The following is a 16,446-nucleotide window of genomic DNA, read 5'->3' as shown; positions in this document are numbered from 1 at the left end:
AGCGAAGCTTAATCGGTTTAGACGGCGACGAGCTGGTAGCGGTGCTCTCACGTGCGTGTGATGCGACCATGCCTAGGCGAGTCCACCCTAGAAATGGGAGGCCACCGGCTTACTGGTGGACCGACGCGATTGCGGACCTGCGCCGCGCCTGCCTACGGGCTAGGCGGCGGATGCAGCGAGCACGATCAGAGGAAGAGCGAAACGAACGGCGGGTGGTGTTCGCCGCTGCAAAAGCCGCGCTTAAGACCGAGATAAGAGCAAGCAAAAAGGCCTGCTTTGAGGGTCACCCGTGGGGTGACGCCTACAGGATCGTTATGGCCAAGACGAGAGGTGTGATGGCTCCTACAGAGCAATCTCCAGAGATGTTGGAGGGGATCATTGGAGGACTTTTTCCGCGTCATGATCCTAGTCCTCTGCCTCCTTTCGTAGGACAGCCGGGGGCTGGGGCTGGCGATGAGGAGAGGGTCACCGATGTGGAACTTGCGGGGATAGCTAAGTGCCTTAGCGTAGGTAAGGCCCCAGGTCTGGACGGAGTTCCGAACCTGGCCTTAAAAGTAGCTATTGCAGAGGCTCCCGAGATGTTCAGGTCTGCTATGCAGAAATGCCTGGATGAGGGAGTTTTCCAAGAAGCTTGAAAGAGGCAGAGCCTGGTACTATTGCCAAAGGCGAGGAAACCACCCGGAGACCCGTCGGCATATAGACCAATATGCTTGATTGACACGGCGGGGAAGGTGCTCGGAAAGATCAATAGAATGTTAAGGTTCACCGAGGGCGAAAATGGTATTTCGAGCAACCAGTACGGCTTCCGGAAGGGGAGGTCCACCGTAGACGCTATCTTGTCGGTTACAAAAACCGCCGAGAAAACACTCGAGCCTAAGAGGAGGGGAATTCGCTTTTGCGCGGTAGTGACTCTGGATGTAAGGAATGCGTTTAATAGCGCCAGCTGGTCTGCTATTGCTGATGCGCTCTTGCGTCTGGGGATACCGGAGTACCTGTACAAGATTCTCGGAAGTTACTTTCAGAATCGTGTACTAGTCTACGACACGGAGGTGGGTCGGAAGTGCTTTCACATAACCTCAGGAGTCCCGCAAGATTGTCGGATTTGCCGACGATATTACGCTCGAAGTCTACGGTGAAACGATCGAGGAGGTGAAGTTGACTACCAACCACTCGATATTTTTAACATGAACTTAACAAGAAGCAGAAAAAGGTCTTGTTAAACTATTTTGTAAAGGAATTACTGCATGTTGAAAAAAAAATCTAAAAAAAAAACGCTTGAGAAGTGTTTTAAATTATCATTGTTAATAGAGATACGAAAGGTTGAACATTGGCTACTTCTTCAATTGAAAAAGCAAATGTACAGTAATATGTACATCATAATAAAGCTGTTATAAAGCAACAATTTAGCATGCATGCTTGTATGCGGCTTGCGATTGTTAGTCGGGTTGTATTCTATCATGTCCAGTAAGTTTTGTGAAAATTCAAAAGACATTACCAGATCATTTGAGGTATCCTAGGTCATCGAAATTGTTATTGCGTTCGGATTCTAAAGTCTACGGGTGTAACGGTAACTTCTTTCATTATACAAAGCTATGATTTATATTCTATTATGTCCAGTAAGACTTCTAAAAGTTCAAAAGACAGTATCAGATCAGTCGAAATATTATTGGTCATCTAAACCGCAATCTATGTCTATTTTCTAAATGATCAATGGACATCATCAGATCAAGTGGGATCACTATTATGCTGTTTAAAATCTATAATCTATTATTTTTACTGGAGTTCACAGAATACAGAGACTCTGACATAGCTTTGGAATATTAAGGATCGTACACATTGCCGTGCAATATTTTTCATGGAGTCTACAGCCGTAATAATAGCTTTTTCACTGTTTTGAGTTCCACAACATTACCAACCTGAATGATTGTATCAATTTCATTTATTTAGCGTTAATTACTATTATAATAAAACTGAATCAACAATTCTTCACCACAACTGTTCGGTCCTTATTCTCGGTCGCGTCCCATATTTGCCTTCATATTTGTGCTCGAGACCTTACTTGGCAGTTCTTAGTTAGGGAAGTTTCTGAAATATCTCAAAGGTATTTTAGAATGGCTCTGAGTTCCACAGAAATTCACGCATCTGGGTGGGTAAGACTAGGTAACGAAACTTTTTACAGCACACATAATGAAAGAAAAAAGGACCTCATTATAGAACAGTTTGGACGACTCTCAATATCCCAAAGGTTTATAATAAACACAACAAGTAGACTTCAAATTGCTCCAGTATCCGCGGTTGATTATGCAACGTTATTCAGTATAACAGATATGACTGTTGTTACGAGTGTAGATCTAAAGTTCTGAACTACAAGATAGTTGGGCTGACCTGGAATATCCCTGTAGTGCCTCTTAATGGCATTTGAGATTTTGAAAGCTTCACGGATTCCAGCAGATTATGCAATGCTATTATTTATAGCAAAAACAAATAAAGGTAGTCTTGTAGATTTGAAGAACTTCATTATAGAACAGTTTGGACGATTCTCAATATCCCAAAGACTTATAACAAACAAGTAGACTTCAGATTGCTCCAGTAACCACGGTTAATTATGCAACATCACTCAGTATGTCAGATATGGTTGCAGTTACGAGCGTAGACTTGAAGTTTGGCTGACCTGGAATATCCCTATAGTGTCTATAAATGACATTTGAGATTTCAAGTGCTTCACGAAACCCAGCAGATTATGCAATGCTATTATTTAAGGCAAAACACACAAAGCTATTCTTGTAGATTTGAAGGACTTCATTATAGAACAGTTTGGACGACTTTCAATATCCCAAAGGTTAATAATAAAGAAGTAGACTCAGATTGCTCCAGTAACCACGATTGATTATACAACGTTACTCAGTATAACAGATATGGCTGTTGTTATGAGTGTAGACCTGAAGTTCTGAAATCCAAGGTAATTTGGCTGATCCGGAATATCCGTATAGTGTCAGTAAATAACATTGTAGATGTCAAGCGCTTTACGGACCCCAGTAGATTACGCAATGCTATAATTTATGGCGAAAACACATAGAACTGTACTTGTAGATTTGAAGGACTTTACTACAGGACAGTTTGAAACACCTAGAACATCCTAGAATATAAAACACTATTTTATATTCTTGCCGAAGGGTAAATGAATCCATATAAACGTAACCCATATCCAAATTCAGATTTGAGAACAACAGGTATGTTAATTATTTCGTTTTTCCAAATTTCATGGTGTTCAGGATGTTCTAGGTTGTCATTAAAATCTTAAATATCAATATTCAAATTTTTCCTTAATAGAGGACTCAATTTGCAACAACTTTGCCGAAGACAGTATTTAGTTTGACCCCTCCGGCTCCAAAGGGTTAAAAGGAAAATAACTTCAGAGGCTTCCTATTCATTTTCTGTATTTTAGATGAATAGAGTGTATTTAAAATTATAACATTTCCTTTTTTTAAGAATATGCTGTATTTTGGATATGGGGAGACTTGATCCCCCTTTTCATGGTGTGTACTAAAATAATACATATCTAACACATTTTATCATTAGATATGATAGAATTCCAAGCAAATAGAGGCTGCCAAATGGAATTTATTTTTCATACATATAATGTGTGTTTAATCCTCGATGGATCAAGTCTCTCCATGTCACTGTTGAGTTCAATAGTAGTTTTTTGAAACTATGTGCTGTGAAATATTGACGCGCCTGATAGCCTCAACAATGGAATAAAGGAAGTCGACAGAAATTTGACCTGGCCGCACGTCAAGGCAATGGCGGGCAATCACCCAGGATGGAGATCTTTCTATTCGACCCTCTACACCAGCGAATGTCGAAGTGTTTCTTCCTCACGGTTGTATACCAGATTTTCCCAGAAAGCCAGCTACCTTCCAGCGATCAACAGGTCGTCGACCAGCTCGTGCCCCGGCGTGCATTTGGTGTACAGAGAGTAGTCGTGGGATGATCGAGTGAATCCCATTTTTAGCAACTGTAGCCACTCGTTCTAGCAGCGGGAAGACTGATTTAGTCCTTACAGGAACTTCTGTAGTTCGCACACCTTGCCTTGATTCGCTTCTACGCCGGCTGGCACCGAATTATAAATGACCTTCTCATGAAGGAATGCCGTTTTAACGTTTATCTGGTGGAACAGGAAACGATTCGCAACAGGAGCGTAGGTTTCTTCATAGTCGATGCCTTGATGATGGGGGTATCCTTTCACCACCAAACGAGCCTTGTAGCGTACTTCCTTGTCGTTGTTGTCCTCCTTCACACGAATCATCCATTTCGACTGAAGCGGCTTGACACTCCGGGGACAGCGATGTAATTTCCATACTTGGTTCGCCTCTTTCGAATCCATTTCCTCTTTAACGGCTTTCAGTCGTTTCGGCCTCTGATATGCTTATAGAAGTTTGGGACGGATCGGCAGAAACAGTTATTAAAAAAAAAAAAAGACACGGACAACGTCTTCAGCTTTCGGCTGTACAGACTGTTTTAAACTTAACATTAGACAACGGACAACGGAGCATGCACCAGTGGAAACGGGGAAGAAACTATTCTCACGAAAAGTTTCAACGCCCGAAGCGGAAATCGAACCCTCACCCCATAGCATGGTGCAATTATAAGCTTGGTGACCCTAACCGCACGGCTACGAGGCTCCACATGGTTATGTAACCAGTTCATTCATTTCATTCATTTATTCAGTTAACATCAAATTCATGATAATACTGAATCAACAATTTGCCGCCATAATACTCGATTTGCAGCTGCAGCTCTCCAACGTCGGTCACGCCCAACACTCGCCAGATCACGCTCCACCTGGTCCGCCCATCGTGCTCTCTGCGCTCCACGCCTTCTTGTGCCAACCGGATTATGTAACCAGTTAAGAATTTGATTAACGTACCGGGGAGCTTGTGCTCCCGCTCGCTGATGGTTGACCGCCATCCTCGGATTCGCGCTGTTCTATTTGCGAAGGGAACGCCCCGGTGTTGGTGGAGTCTACAGTCTCGTCAATTGGCCTCCTAAAGTGAGGTTAAGTTTAGTGAAATCCCATTTCGTATTTTAGTGATTGAGTCGTTCCAGATAAAATTTAATGTGGGATCGGGGTAGAAAAATTCATTTTATCGATAAATTTGCCAAAAAATTGATGATTGAACTGATGGGGAACTGGTATTTCCCTTTCAAACTTCCAAATTTTCACGACATAACCTCTACTTTTAATCGCCAATTGCGACGTGATCTTGATCAGCATTCGATTCGATTTCAGCATCTGATTCAATTTCCTCGGGACGGATGGAGTTCGAGTTCACCTTCCCCCTCCTGCTCGGGAGGAAAACACACCACCAGCGAAGAATCCTTCTTCTCATGACATTTCTGATACGGAAAGCAGTTTTCGTCGCACTTCACATCACGAGCAATTATGATCTTCCTCGCGCCACGATCCCACAGTCGATAACCATTTGGAGTCATCCGGCTCCTCGCGTTGAACCTTTCCGCGTACTGTGGCGTGTATGCCACCGTCGATTCGACATGAATGCCCTTTTAAGGATAGACATCTTTTTGTGCATTTGAGCCATTCTCACGTTCTTGGTCCACCGCCAAATTTGGAAATTTCAAGCCGAACTTCGCCATTGCCATGGATTCATATTCCTAAAACATGCTGAAGACTTCGAACTTCCACGGTATCATGTATAGCACCGCAAAATCAGTATGGTCAACGACGAAGCTCACGAAGTACCGAGATCCATCCAAAGAAGGTGGGTCGTCCGAGTGGATCCTTTCCAGAGGCCTGGTCGCTCGATCACGAGATCCACTGAAAGGGAATGCCGAGATTTGCACAGCCGAGTAGTCAGCTAATTGTTTTCATGAGATCTCAGCTTATTAATGCCGAGGGATAATCAGTATAACACGCCTTGTTGCCAAGCCCTCTTGTTAGTTGAGTCTCGGTTAAAATTCAGAAACCGAGATTCGCACAGCCGAGCTCGGGAAATAAAACTGAGTGTGTAGCTTGCCTCCACGAAATTCTGCACCAGTCACCAGGCTATTAGATGCCATCCCCTTCATTCCTTGTTCGCTCAAATGTCCAAGCCACCTGTACCAGCGCTCATCTGTGTCGGACATGCACAAGTTTACGGTTGGGTGTTCCAGGTCAATCTCCAGCTCGGACAGTCCGCCCCACAGTTGGGCAGTGGCGATAACTTCTCCGTCTTTCTTCAATACTGCGACCTTCTCAACGAAGTTTTGCTGCATGCCGGCCGTGACGAGTTTCTTCTAGGACATTAAATTGTAGCGCCACTCCGGGATGTACAGTACTTCCCTCGTGAGCAACGGGAATTGTTTGTTGCCATGGTGCTCACCGACCGTTTTCGCAAGAAGAGATTGGCCTTCCTTGGGACCACGTTAATAACAATCGGCTGCTTCAGCTTCCGGATCAAACACTTCGCTGTCCTTGATGAGGTGGTCATCGGATGCTGAATCGAGCTTGAAGACGATCTTGCCACTCTTGGATTTGATGTCCGATGAGGTGTCATCGGATCGCCTTCGTTTAGCATCAGTCAGTTGAGCTGCTTCCGAACCCGAACCAGGTGTTGCGATCTGATGATCTGATCGACTTGGTTGCGAACGTCGCTTCAAGGGCTGCCCACATTTCCATCCATCCCGGATGACCTCCAAACATTGCATTCGTTGGCCAGGAAATTGACTATTAATGCGAGGTATGCACTTCAAACGGAATCGCTCAAGTAATTTTCGTTTCAATGCACTATTTTTCCGTAACCAGAATGGTCAAGAAATTTAACACAGCAAGCCCCATTTGATTTGAGCTCCGTACTAGAATCTGCTTGCTCATTTCTTGAGCGATTCTTTGACTGAATTTTGCACGCATCGAGATATCCCAAGAAATTTCTTGTGATCTGCGCCCATAACGGCTTCGCCTTCCGGTCCGCTTCTCCGAACTTGACCTTCTCGTCCACGACTTCTGGGGCATTTTCCGTCAAATGATTCTACACGCCGACCGTAATGCACCCCGTAACGTGGGTAGATCACCTTAGAACGGTGCGTTGCGGTGTAAGATCTACCAAATCAAATTTTGATCTTGATATTTACCGTATTTTTAAATATTCCAAGATCAAAGTTTGATGCTCTTTTCCTTGTGTTTGTATTTGTGTTTCAATGTACTGCTAATTAACATTTTATTTCAGCAGGATTCAGGTAAATGTATTGTTCGATATAAATAAGATTTTAAAAATATGTAACTGTGGCGAGCGTATCACTAATATGTAGCTTATTTGACGTACGATGTTAATATTATTTTATATTTCAGATTATCAACCGAAGAATCTAGTAATTCAACCAAATGCCAACAATATGACGAGAAAACCAGGATGAATTGGGCATACAACTGATTCGAAGCAGTTTAACAATGGTGTGCCTGAACGTTAACCAAGCGTATCCTTTGAAGTTTACCCTTCCACTAACAACACCCTAATTCCCGTGACACCTAGGCCTGAGAGATCGTAGAGTTGTCTACATTTTTCATAGGTGTCCAAAACTAACCATCCTTTCCCATTCCTCAGCAGTCGCAAGGACGTGGCCAGGACAGTACTCGACCATTGGAGGATTGCGTCAGTCTTGTCTAAGAGTCAGAGATTAGTCCCAAATCTTTGTGCTTTGGTTCGGACGGGAAGGAGGCAACCCTCATAACAGCGGTCTAGGACTGTACCACCTACGAATTTGTGCGACTCGCTTAATGCTAATGCTAATGCTAATGCTAATGCTAATGATTCTACACGCCGACCGTATGCAGGTGCATCTTCACTATGAAGATCCGGTCCGCTCTTGAATTGCGGAACTCCACCTGCAGTGTTCGCCGTGGTGCCCATAACCTTTTATAAGTGGTGGTAGGCAGAGCTTGTAATATTACGTCTTGTTTATTTGAAGAACAGTTTGAGAATAATCGTTACCCCACGTATCCACTAGACAGGAATATCTTGCCATTTTGCTGCCAGAAGCCCAGTTTCGAGTTCGAAAGAAATCGCTCAAGAAACTTCTTGAGTGATTCCTGGCAGAAACTTTCTTCGGTGACTGCCATTTGAACTGTCATTTCTTTGATACTGCGTACTGCGATCGAAGAAAAACCGGTTTCTTGAGCGATTCACGCAAGGAATTTCCCATGCATCAAGATAGGCTGAGAAATTCCTTCTGATCTGCAAACAGCGCTAGAAAGCGAAAACGTTACAGAAATGTACAACACCTGTCCTTGAAAACAGCGAGAGAAAATTTCTGTCATGACACATCTGTCCAGAAGAAAGTCAAGACATTTCTGTCTAGTGGAGACGTCAGATCAGGATAAAATAATAACCTTGAGGTAACTAGGCAAGCCTACGGCGATTGCATACTGTTGACACAAACGCGACGGGTTGCTTCGTCTTCAGAACTCCAACAAGCACTTCCTAAACATCAATCCCAATCACCAATTCATCACTGCACCTGTTAATACCACTCGCAATATGCACTGGAACTCCAGGAACATGATGCTTCTACTGATAAAAAAATATCAATTCCACTGATTGTGAGAAACATGTGAAAGATGGTGTCTTTCGTTCCGCGTCGCGTCGCTGGAACACATGATTGTGTTACGCTACGTCATCCAAAGGTGTTTCAGAGCCTTGTGCGCCAGGTTCGAAAATTATTTTTAAAGCAAAACGTGAATAACCAGACAACTGTCCATTCAGCTGCTTGTTCCAGCAGCGGGAACAGCGCATTTTTTATCTGTATTAACGAGATTTTTAGCCCTAGGCTAGTTCATCTCGGAAAAATATATGTCAGAAAAGAAAAACTGTGTCGCGTTGTGTACTGAGCACACGCATAATGAGAAAAGCACGCCTGTGGTACACAGCATGAGCGTGGTGTCGCTGAGGGTGGTCGAAGACGCGACTGCTCGAGTCGAGGGTTTACCGAATTTACAGCTCTATTGTTCACTAGGGCACTACGTGAGCGATTTACAATTGGCAACTGCAGTGGAATATACTTTGTACAACGCCTAAATGTATTCTAATCGTGATTCTACTCTACTATATCGAACTGATTGCCCTTGTGTTGCTTTTACTTCTATATTTTGTATAAGGTAGAATGATGAGCACGATGATGTTGGTGTGTTACTGTTGTTTCTTTTCCAATCCGATTAAAGGTATGGTATGTGGGGGCAAGATGGGTCAGGGGGCAAGATGGGTCAGTACCGTTTTCAATCGCACAATATAAGTTTTGAATCTTCCAATAATTTTCCCAGATGAACGACGGGGATACACAAAAAAGTGGTATATTGTTTTGAAAATTCTATACGTTCCTCGCACAGAAAAAAATAAAATATTTTTTCGTTAAACTCCTTATGCTATACATTCCATATGACTACGTGTATTGTGTAGACGGGGCAAGATGGGTCACCCTAATTTTTCGGTATGTTTGCATAGTTTTTGAAAATGTTTTATTTTTCATGGAAAGGCTATTCTGTGACCTACATTATCGAAGCGATGAGAGCACTGAAAATTTGAGAACATATTTTTTAAATTTTCCTTCAAAAAATATAGGTTTTCAAAGTCCGTTTATGGCTACCCGAACAAAAATCTTCTAGTTCTGAGAATAATCTACCGATATGTTTCAACACTTTCTTCATGTAATCTGTACGTCTATGAAGCTTAGATGTATAGAGAAAAACTAGAAGATATAGTATTTTTTGTTGGAGGAAAATCGAGTTTTCTGATAGCTGACCCATCTTGCCCCCGTTAAAATGAGGTGGGGCAAGATGGGTCATGTTTTGAAAATTGTTTGTCAAGACGCAGGTTTCAAACTTTATAACCTTTTTATACTCTTATATCATAGCTGACTAGTGTATCTGAGAGTTGTGGTAGAATACAGAGAAATGCGATTTATATTCAGAAAGTTATAGGGATCCATTTCTTAGGTGACCCATCCTGCCCCCACTTACCATACGTTATGACTTGCAATTCACCGATATTCAATTACATATCTTCTTCTTCTTTATGGCTCGACGTCCCCACCGGGACTTGGCCTGCCTCGCTTCAACTTAGAGTTCTTTGAGCAATTGCACAGTCATTAATTGAAGGGCTTTCTTTGCCTGCCATTGCATGAATTTGTATATTATGAGGCAAACACAATGATACACTATGCCGAGGGAGTTAAGAAAATTTTCCCGACCGGAACGGAAATCAAACCCACCGTCTCCGGATTGGCGATCCATAGCTTTAACCACTAGGATAACTGAAGACCCCTATTCAATAACATATCTGGATCCGTTAAAGCCATGTGCTCAGAAGAGGGTCAGTGTCAGCCGCTTTCGGAAGGAACAGCAACTGATGAAAAATTGCTAGTGCTGGGGATGTAAATCGATCCCATGACCATCCGCTTATGAATCGAACGAGTTACCACTGTACCACGGGCCTCGGCAAAACTGTGGCCTGAACTAGCTAATATGGTCACTCATGAACACGTTGTACAAGTTCCGCCAGGGGTTTTTCGGGTCATTTATTAATTTCCGTGTATTCCGATGTGTATTCCGTGTATTCCGATGTATGAAAGAAGCCCTGGTGGTCCGTAACAATTAATATAAAACACTTCAAGAACACCTGGTACCTATAAGTTCCACCGGGTCATCTTTCTAGACACTTTTAGTTTACGACCAAAACCTGCCTGGCGATGTATGAATCGACTCTATATCATTTTACGGACAACAAAAATGTTAATTAATACTAGGAAGAATTAAAAATAAAACTTGGAATAATACATACTATGAAAGTATAACACATATTCCTTGATACGAGTATCTTTGTGTACTTGAAGGTTATCGAAAACAGTTAAGTTTTCGGATTCGACTGTAATGGAATTTGACGTGTCTTGACAAACTTCAAGTCACGTAACGTCAAGACAAGTCTTGACAAAATTCAAATAGAGCTGTTATTGTTGTCCGACGTTTGAGTCACATTTGAGATCAAAGAATCTGCAATAATTAAGTTCCTGAGGAAGATCCCAAATGTGACCGAAACGTCCGATACGATTAAAAAGCTGTGTTTGAATTTGGTTGAGAAAAGAAAACAGTTCATACAAAGTTTAATAAATAAACGTGAATTTTAAAGTTCAGGCACAATGCTTGGATATTGTTTACATTGAACCCTGTTGAAACCTTTGTAGGAATCTGCATCTACTGTCTTGCAAAGCACATCGTTTTCAGTTATATATAATTGACAGGACTATTTAAATAACGTTGACTTTATACATATCTCCTGATAAAACACCACTACATTACATCACGAACGGCGAGAGAGAGTATGTTCACCTCTTAGATGTAATCCTCGGGCAAACAATTACATGTCCATTGGGCGGTGATGTCTCTTACACACTATCCTTAAACGTACAATATCGATTTACTCCAATTTATAGGAAGTGGAAACACACTTGTTTAATCCTCATGACTAGCGGCTCGGGAGCAATCATATTTCAGTATTATCCAGAGAAGGTTCAGAGACCGACACTTTCACTTTCACTATCACTTATCAACCAATGGGAATCGTTTCGAAGTCCGCGCTGGAACTGTTGTAACCGGTTGAACCGAACCGCCCGAGATGAAAATCGAGACTGAATTCTTGCCAATCGGACTTTCCCGATCCTAGCCCGGGTGGGTACAGGTATGTCATAATCGTCGTAGAATATGATTTCGCAATTTTCATTTCCACCCCCTCTGAGGTTGAGGAGAGTTTTTCCGTTTCTCCCTTTTCTCTGTGCTGATGCTACGGATACGGATACGGGGTGCTGCTTACCTGCGGGCTGTCGAGGGGCACCCCGAACAGGGGATTATTCGGGACGTATCCCGTTTCCGGCTCCATGGGAGTTGTACTATCGGCGCTCCCGCATGATATATACATAGCTCCACCTTCCCGGGATTCCGCGCCGTCGTTATGGTTGCAATCGTCGACACTTAGGTGATCTGTGGGAAGTGAGGGGGGAGAAACGGCGTGTTAGATATTGCTTGATATTGTACAATTAGGTGATTATTTGGAATATGATAGAAATGGATTCTCTAACTAAAATCATACGGGCCGAAGCCAAAAATATTTTTATTCATTCCCATGCGAATCTCTAGAGTGATTCCCTAAAAAATCTGGAGTAATTTCTGCTGCAATCTCTGATGGAATTTTTGCAAGATAAAACAAACTCCATACAATTCTTGGAGGCATCTCTAAAAATCCTGCATCTGGATAAATTTTTTGATGAATTTCTTGAAGAATTACTGGATGCTTCTCTGAAAGAACTCCTGGAGGAATCTCTCGGGAAATTTCTAAGAGACTCGCTCGAGAAATCTACGGAAGTATTCCTTAACAAGCCTTCAAAAGAGTTTGTGAATGAATCTCTTAGAGAACTCCAGCAGGAATATTTAAAAGACTTTCTGGATGAATCTCTGACGCAACCTATAGTGGAACTTCTGGATGAATTCTCGGATGAATCTCTGGTGAAGTTCCTGTAGAAACCTTTGATGGATTTCTTGGAGGAACTCCTAGAGAAATTGTTGACAGAATAAGAGGAACTAACTACTATGGAGTTCAGGACTTCAGGTCTACACTCGACCGTAACAACAGCCACATCTGCTATACTGAGTAACGTTGCATATTTATCCATGTTCACTGGAGCAATTTGAAGTTTCGGTTTTTATTATAAGCCTTTGCGACATCCAGGTTCGTCCAAACTGTTCTATAATGAAGTCCTTCAAATCTACATGAATAATTTTATGTGTTTGTGCCATAAATAATAGTATTGCATAATCTGCTTGGATTCGCGAAGCTCTTAATATCTCAAATGCCATTTAGAGACACTACAGAGATATTCCAGGTCAGCCAAACTACCATTGAGTTCAGGACTTCAGCTAACAGTATTCATATCTGTTATAATGAGTAGCGCTGCATAATCAACCGCAATTACTGGAGCTACTAGCTTATTAAGATCCTTTGGCACATTCGTCCAAACTGTTCTACAATGAAGTCTTTCAAATCTTCAAAAATAACTTTATGTGTTATCGCCATAAATAATAGCATTGCATAATCTGCTGGAATCCGCGAAGCTATTGAAATCTACAGTATCAGTTAGAGACACTACAGTGATATTCCAAGTCAGCCAAACTACCTTGGAGTTCAGAACTTCAGGTCTATACCCGTAACAAAAGCCATATCTGCTAAGCAACGAAACATATTTATTCGTGGCTAATGGACCAATCTGAAGTCTACTTTTTTATTATAAACCTATGGGACATTCAGGTTAGTCCAAATTGTTCTACAATGAAGTCCTTCAAATCTTTATGTGTTTTCACTATATTCAATAGCACAGCATAATCTGCTGAGATCCGTGAAGCTCTTGAAATCTTTAATGTCATTGAGAGTATGAGAACATTCCAGGTCAGCCAAATTTATCTTTGAGTTCAGAACTTCAGGTCTACACTCATAACATCAGCTATATCTGATATACTGAGTAACGTTTTATATTCAATCGCGGTGACTGGTTAAACCTGTAGTCTACTATATATTATTATGAACGTTTTGGACATTGAGGTTCGTCCAAACTATCCTGAAGTTTAGCTCTTGATAGTAGCAGTAGTTATTCTCACAATGAACTTCAAACTGTAATCTGCAATCCCCCATGCATATCATCAGGCATTTCAAGATAGTTTTGAGATATTCCAGATCAATAGTACTACTCCGGAAACCGTAGCTTCAGGTACGCTCTTGCCACTACGTTAAGTAGTATTACATAATCCACTGTACTTACCAAAGCAGTTAGAGGAACGCTCCCCTCAAGGTCATTTGTATGGGAGCCCCCCGTTCCAGTAACCGGAGAGATCTCACACCAAGCTAAGAACCTTCCCCGGCCCTATATATATAGATATAGATGAACGATTTGAACATTGAGGGTCGTCCAAACTATCTTGAAGTTTAGCTCTTGATAGTAGCAGTAATTATTTTCACAATGAACTTTAAAATATAATATATCATAAGGCATTTGAAGATAATTTTGAGATATTCCAGATCAATAATACTAATCCGTAAACCGTAGCTTCAGGTACGCTCTTGCCACTATGTTAAGTAGTATTACATAATCCACTGTACTTACCAAAGCAGTTAGAGGAACAATAAGCTTTATTACATATTTTTTGATATTTTGGGCTTTCTTGCTGTTATGAAGGTTAGTTGATAAAAACAAACCCAACAAACATTATTGCTGTACAATAGACAAATAAACTGCTCTTTAGCTTGATTTTAACAATTTTAGCTGCATAAGCTGTTTTCCAGGTATCATTGTTTACTTGGGACTACCGTAACTTTCAGAAGACCTTCTGGTCAGTGGTCATGATAGATTACAAATAGTTACTTTTAATGAAAGAAGTTACCGTTACACCCGTAGATTTTGGGATCTAAACTCAACAACAGTTAGGATGACCTAGGATATCCCGACTGATCTGATACTGTGTATTGAACTTTCAGAAGACTTACTGGACATGATAGATTACAAATCCGAGCTTTGTATAATGAAGGAAGTTACCATTACACCCGTAGACTTTACGATCTAAACTCAAGAACGGTTTGGATGACGAAGGATATCTCGACTGATCTGATATTGTTTATAAGCCTTCCAGAAGACTTACTGGACATGATAGATTACAAATCGGAGCTTTCTATAATGAAAGAAGTTACCATTACACCCGTAGACTTAAGGATCTATACTCAACAACAGTTTGGATGATCTAGGATATTCCGGCTGATCCGATACTGTCTATTGAACTTTCAGAAGACTTACTGGACATGATAGATTACAAATCGTAGCTTCGTATAATGAAAGAAGTTACCATTACACCCGTAGACTTTAGGATCGAAACTCAATAATAGTTTGGATGACCTAGGACATCCAGAAAAAATATTCTTCATAATATACTACCGTTGTTATGCTATTGGCCACCAAAACTATATGAATACGTAGAAAAAACTCCACAATAACGCTTGGAAAAATTCCGGCTTCAAAGGGTTAAAGGTTTCTCTAGGATGCATTCAGTAAGTCTTCAGAGTTTCTTCCAAAAATTCCTTCAAAAATTCTTTCGAACATTCCTCCAGGATAAACTCCAAGAATTCATATAGAAACCTCTGCAGATATGTAGGTCAAAGATTCTTCCAGGAACCAGGGCTGCCCTTAGGATTTCACCCAGAGTTTCCTCTAGAAATTCTTTGAGAGATTCGTTATAAAATACGTTCTATACTTTTTCCAGGAATTCATTCACAGATATTTGAACCATTTCCTGGAAGAGTCTAAAAGGGGTCTTTTGATGATCTCCTTGAGTGATTCCTAGAAGAATCTGTAGCAATTTTGAAAGGACGAAGTTAGGAACCTCTGAAGAATTATCCGAATGAATTCCTAGAGGAATCTCTGAAGAAATTCTGAAGAAATCTCGTCAGTAATTCCTGAAAAATTTCTTTAGGAATTTTAGGAGCAATCTCAGGAGGATTTTTTTTTTTAAATCTCCAAAAATGTTAGGAGGTATCTCTGTATGAATTCTTAGAGGACACTCTGAATTAATTACTGAAGGCGCTCTGGGAAAATGCCTAAAGGAAACTGTCGGGAAACCTCTGCTGATAAATCACTGGAGCTGGACAAGAAAAACAATCTCCGAAGGCGTCCTCGAAGAAATGTCTGGTATACATTCTGAAAGATGCTCTAGATGCTCTAAAAGAACTCCTGAAGGAATCTCTGGAGTAATTTGCTGGCAAACTTCATTGAGGCATCTACGGAGACATTGCTGGAGAAGCCTCTGGAAGAATTTCTGGATACATATGTATCTTCAAGAATACAGCAGGAATATCAGAACGAGTTTTTGTAATTATATATGCAAGAATTCTTGACGCAACCCATTGTGGGAGTTCCGGATCAATCTCAGTTGGAATTTTCGTGGGAGTCTGTGGAGGAATTCTCTGGGAAACTTATAGAGTAACGAGTAACTCTTGGTGTACTTAAAAGAGGAACTCCTTGATGAATTCCTGGTGAGAACTATAAAGAAAATCCTGGAGTAATCTCCGAAAGAATTGCTCGAAGCATCTCTGTAGTAATTCTTGGAAGAATTTTTTAGAGGAAGCTGTTCATCACAGTCATTCAAACACGTATATTCAGTAATATTTAACCCGATAGAAGAACAAGAGGAAACTGTAGAGAAACTCATGGAGGGATTCCTAGAGAAAATGTGGTGGAATTCATAGAAGAATATCTAGATGAAATCTTAGAAAAAACTCTGGAAGAATTTGTGATGCATTTCTAAAGTCACTTCTAGAAAAATTCCTGTTTAACTCGTTGAAGAAACGTCTAGAGGACATTGAAATCATTGAA

At 41.3% G+C, this 16,446-nt stretch overlaps 1 protein-coding gene across 6 annotated transcripts in view; it reads right to left on the bottom strand.

Annotated features, from left to right (window-relative positions):
* LOC109429302 (protein glass) overlaps positions 1-16,446 on the bottom strand; it is a 55,283-nt gene that overhangs the window by 22,269 nt on the left and 16,568 nt on the right. For 5 of the 6 annotated variants that reach the window (XM_029860265.2, XM_029860261.2, XM_029860263.2 and 2 more), the window contains exon 2: positions 11,853-12,019. In XM_029860265.2, the coding sequence (XP_029716125.1) occupies positions 11,853-11,957 (105 nt within the window). In that variant the 5' untranslated portion in view covers positions 11,958-12,019. Of the gene's footprint in view, positions 1-11,371; positions 11,815-11,852; positions 12,020-16,446 lie in introns of those variants that run through there. The other variant, XM_062846783.1, reaches the window with a different exon arrangement.

Source organism: Aedes albopictus, chromosome 1, assembly GCF_035046485.1.
Source record: "Aedes albopictus strain Foshan chromosome 1, AalbF5, whole genome shotgun sequence".
Classification (NCBI taxonomy): Eukaryota; Metazoa; Arthropoda; class Insecta; order Diptera; family Culicidae; genus Aedes; species Aedes albopictus.
The sequence above is the reverse complement of the archived record's forward strand: the minus strand, read 5'-3'. Positions and strand labels throughout refer to the sequence as shown.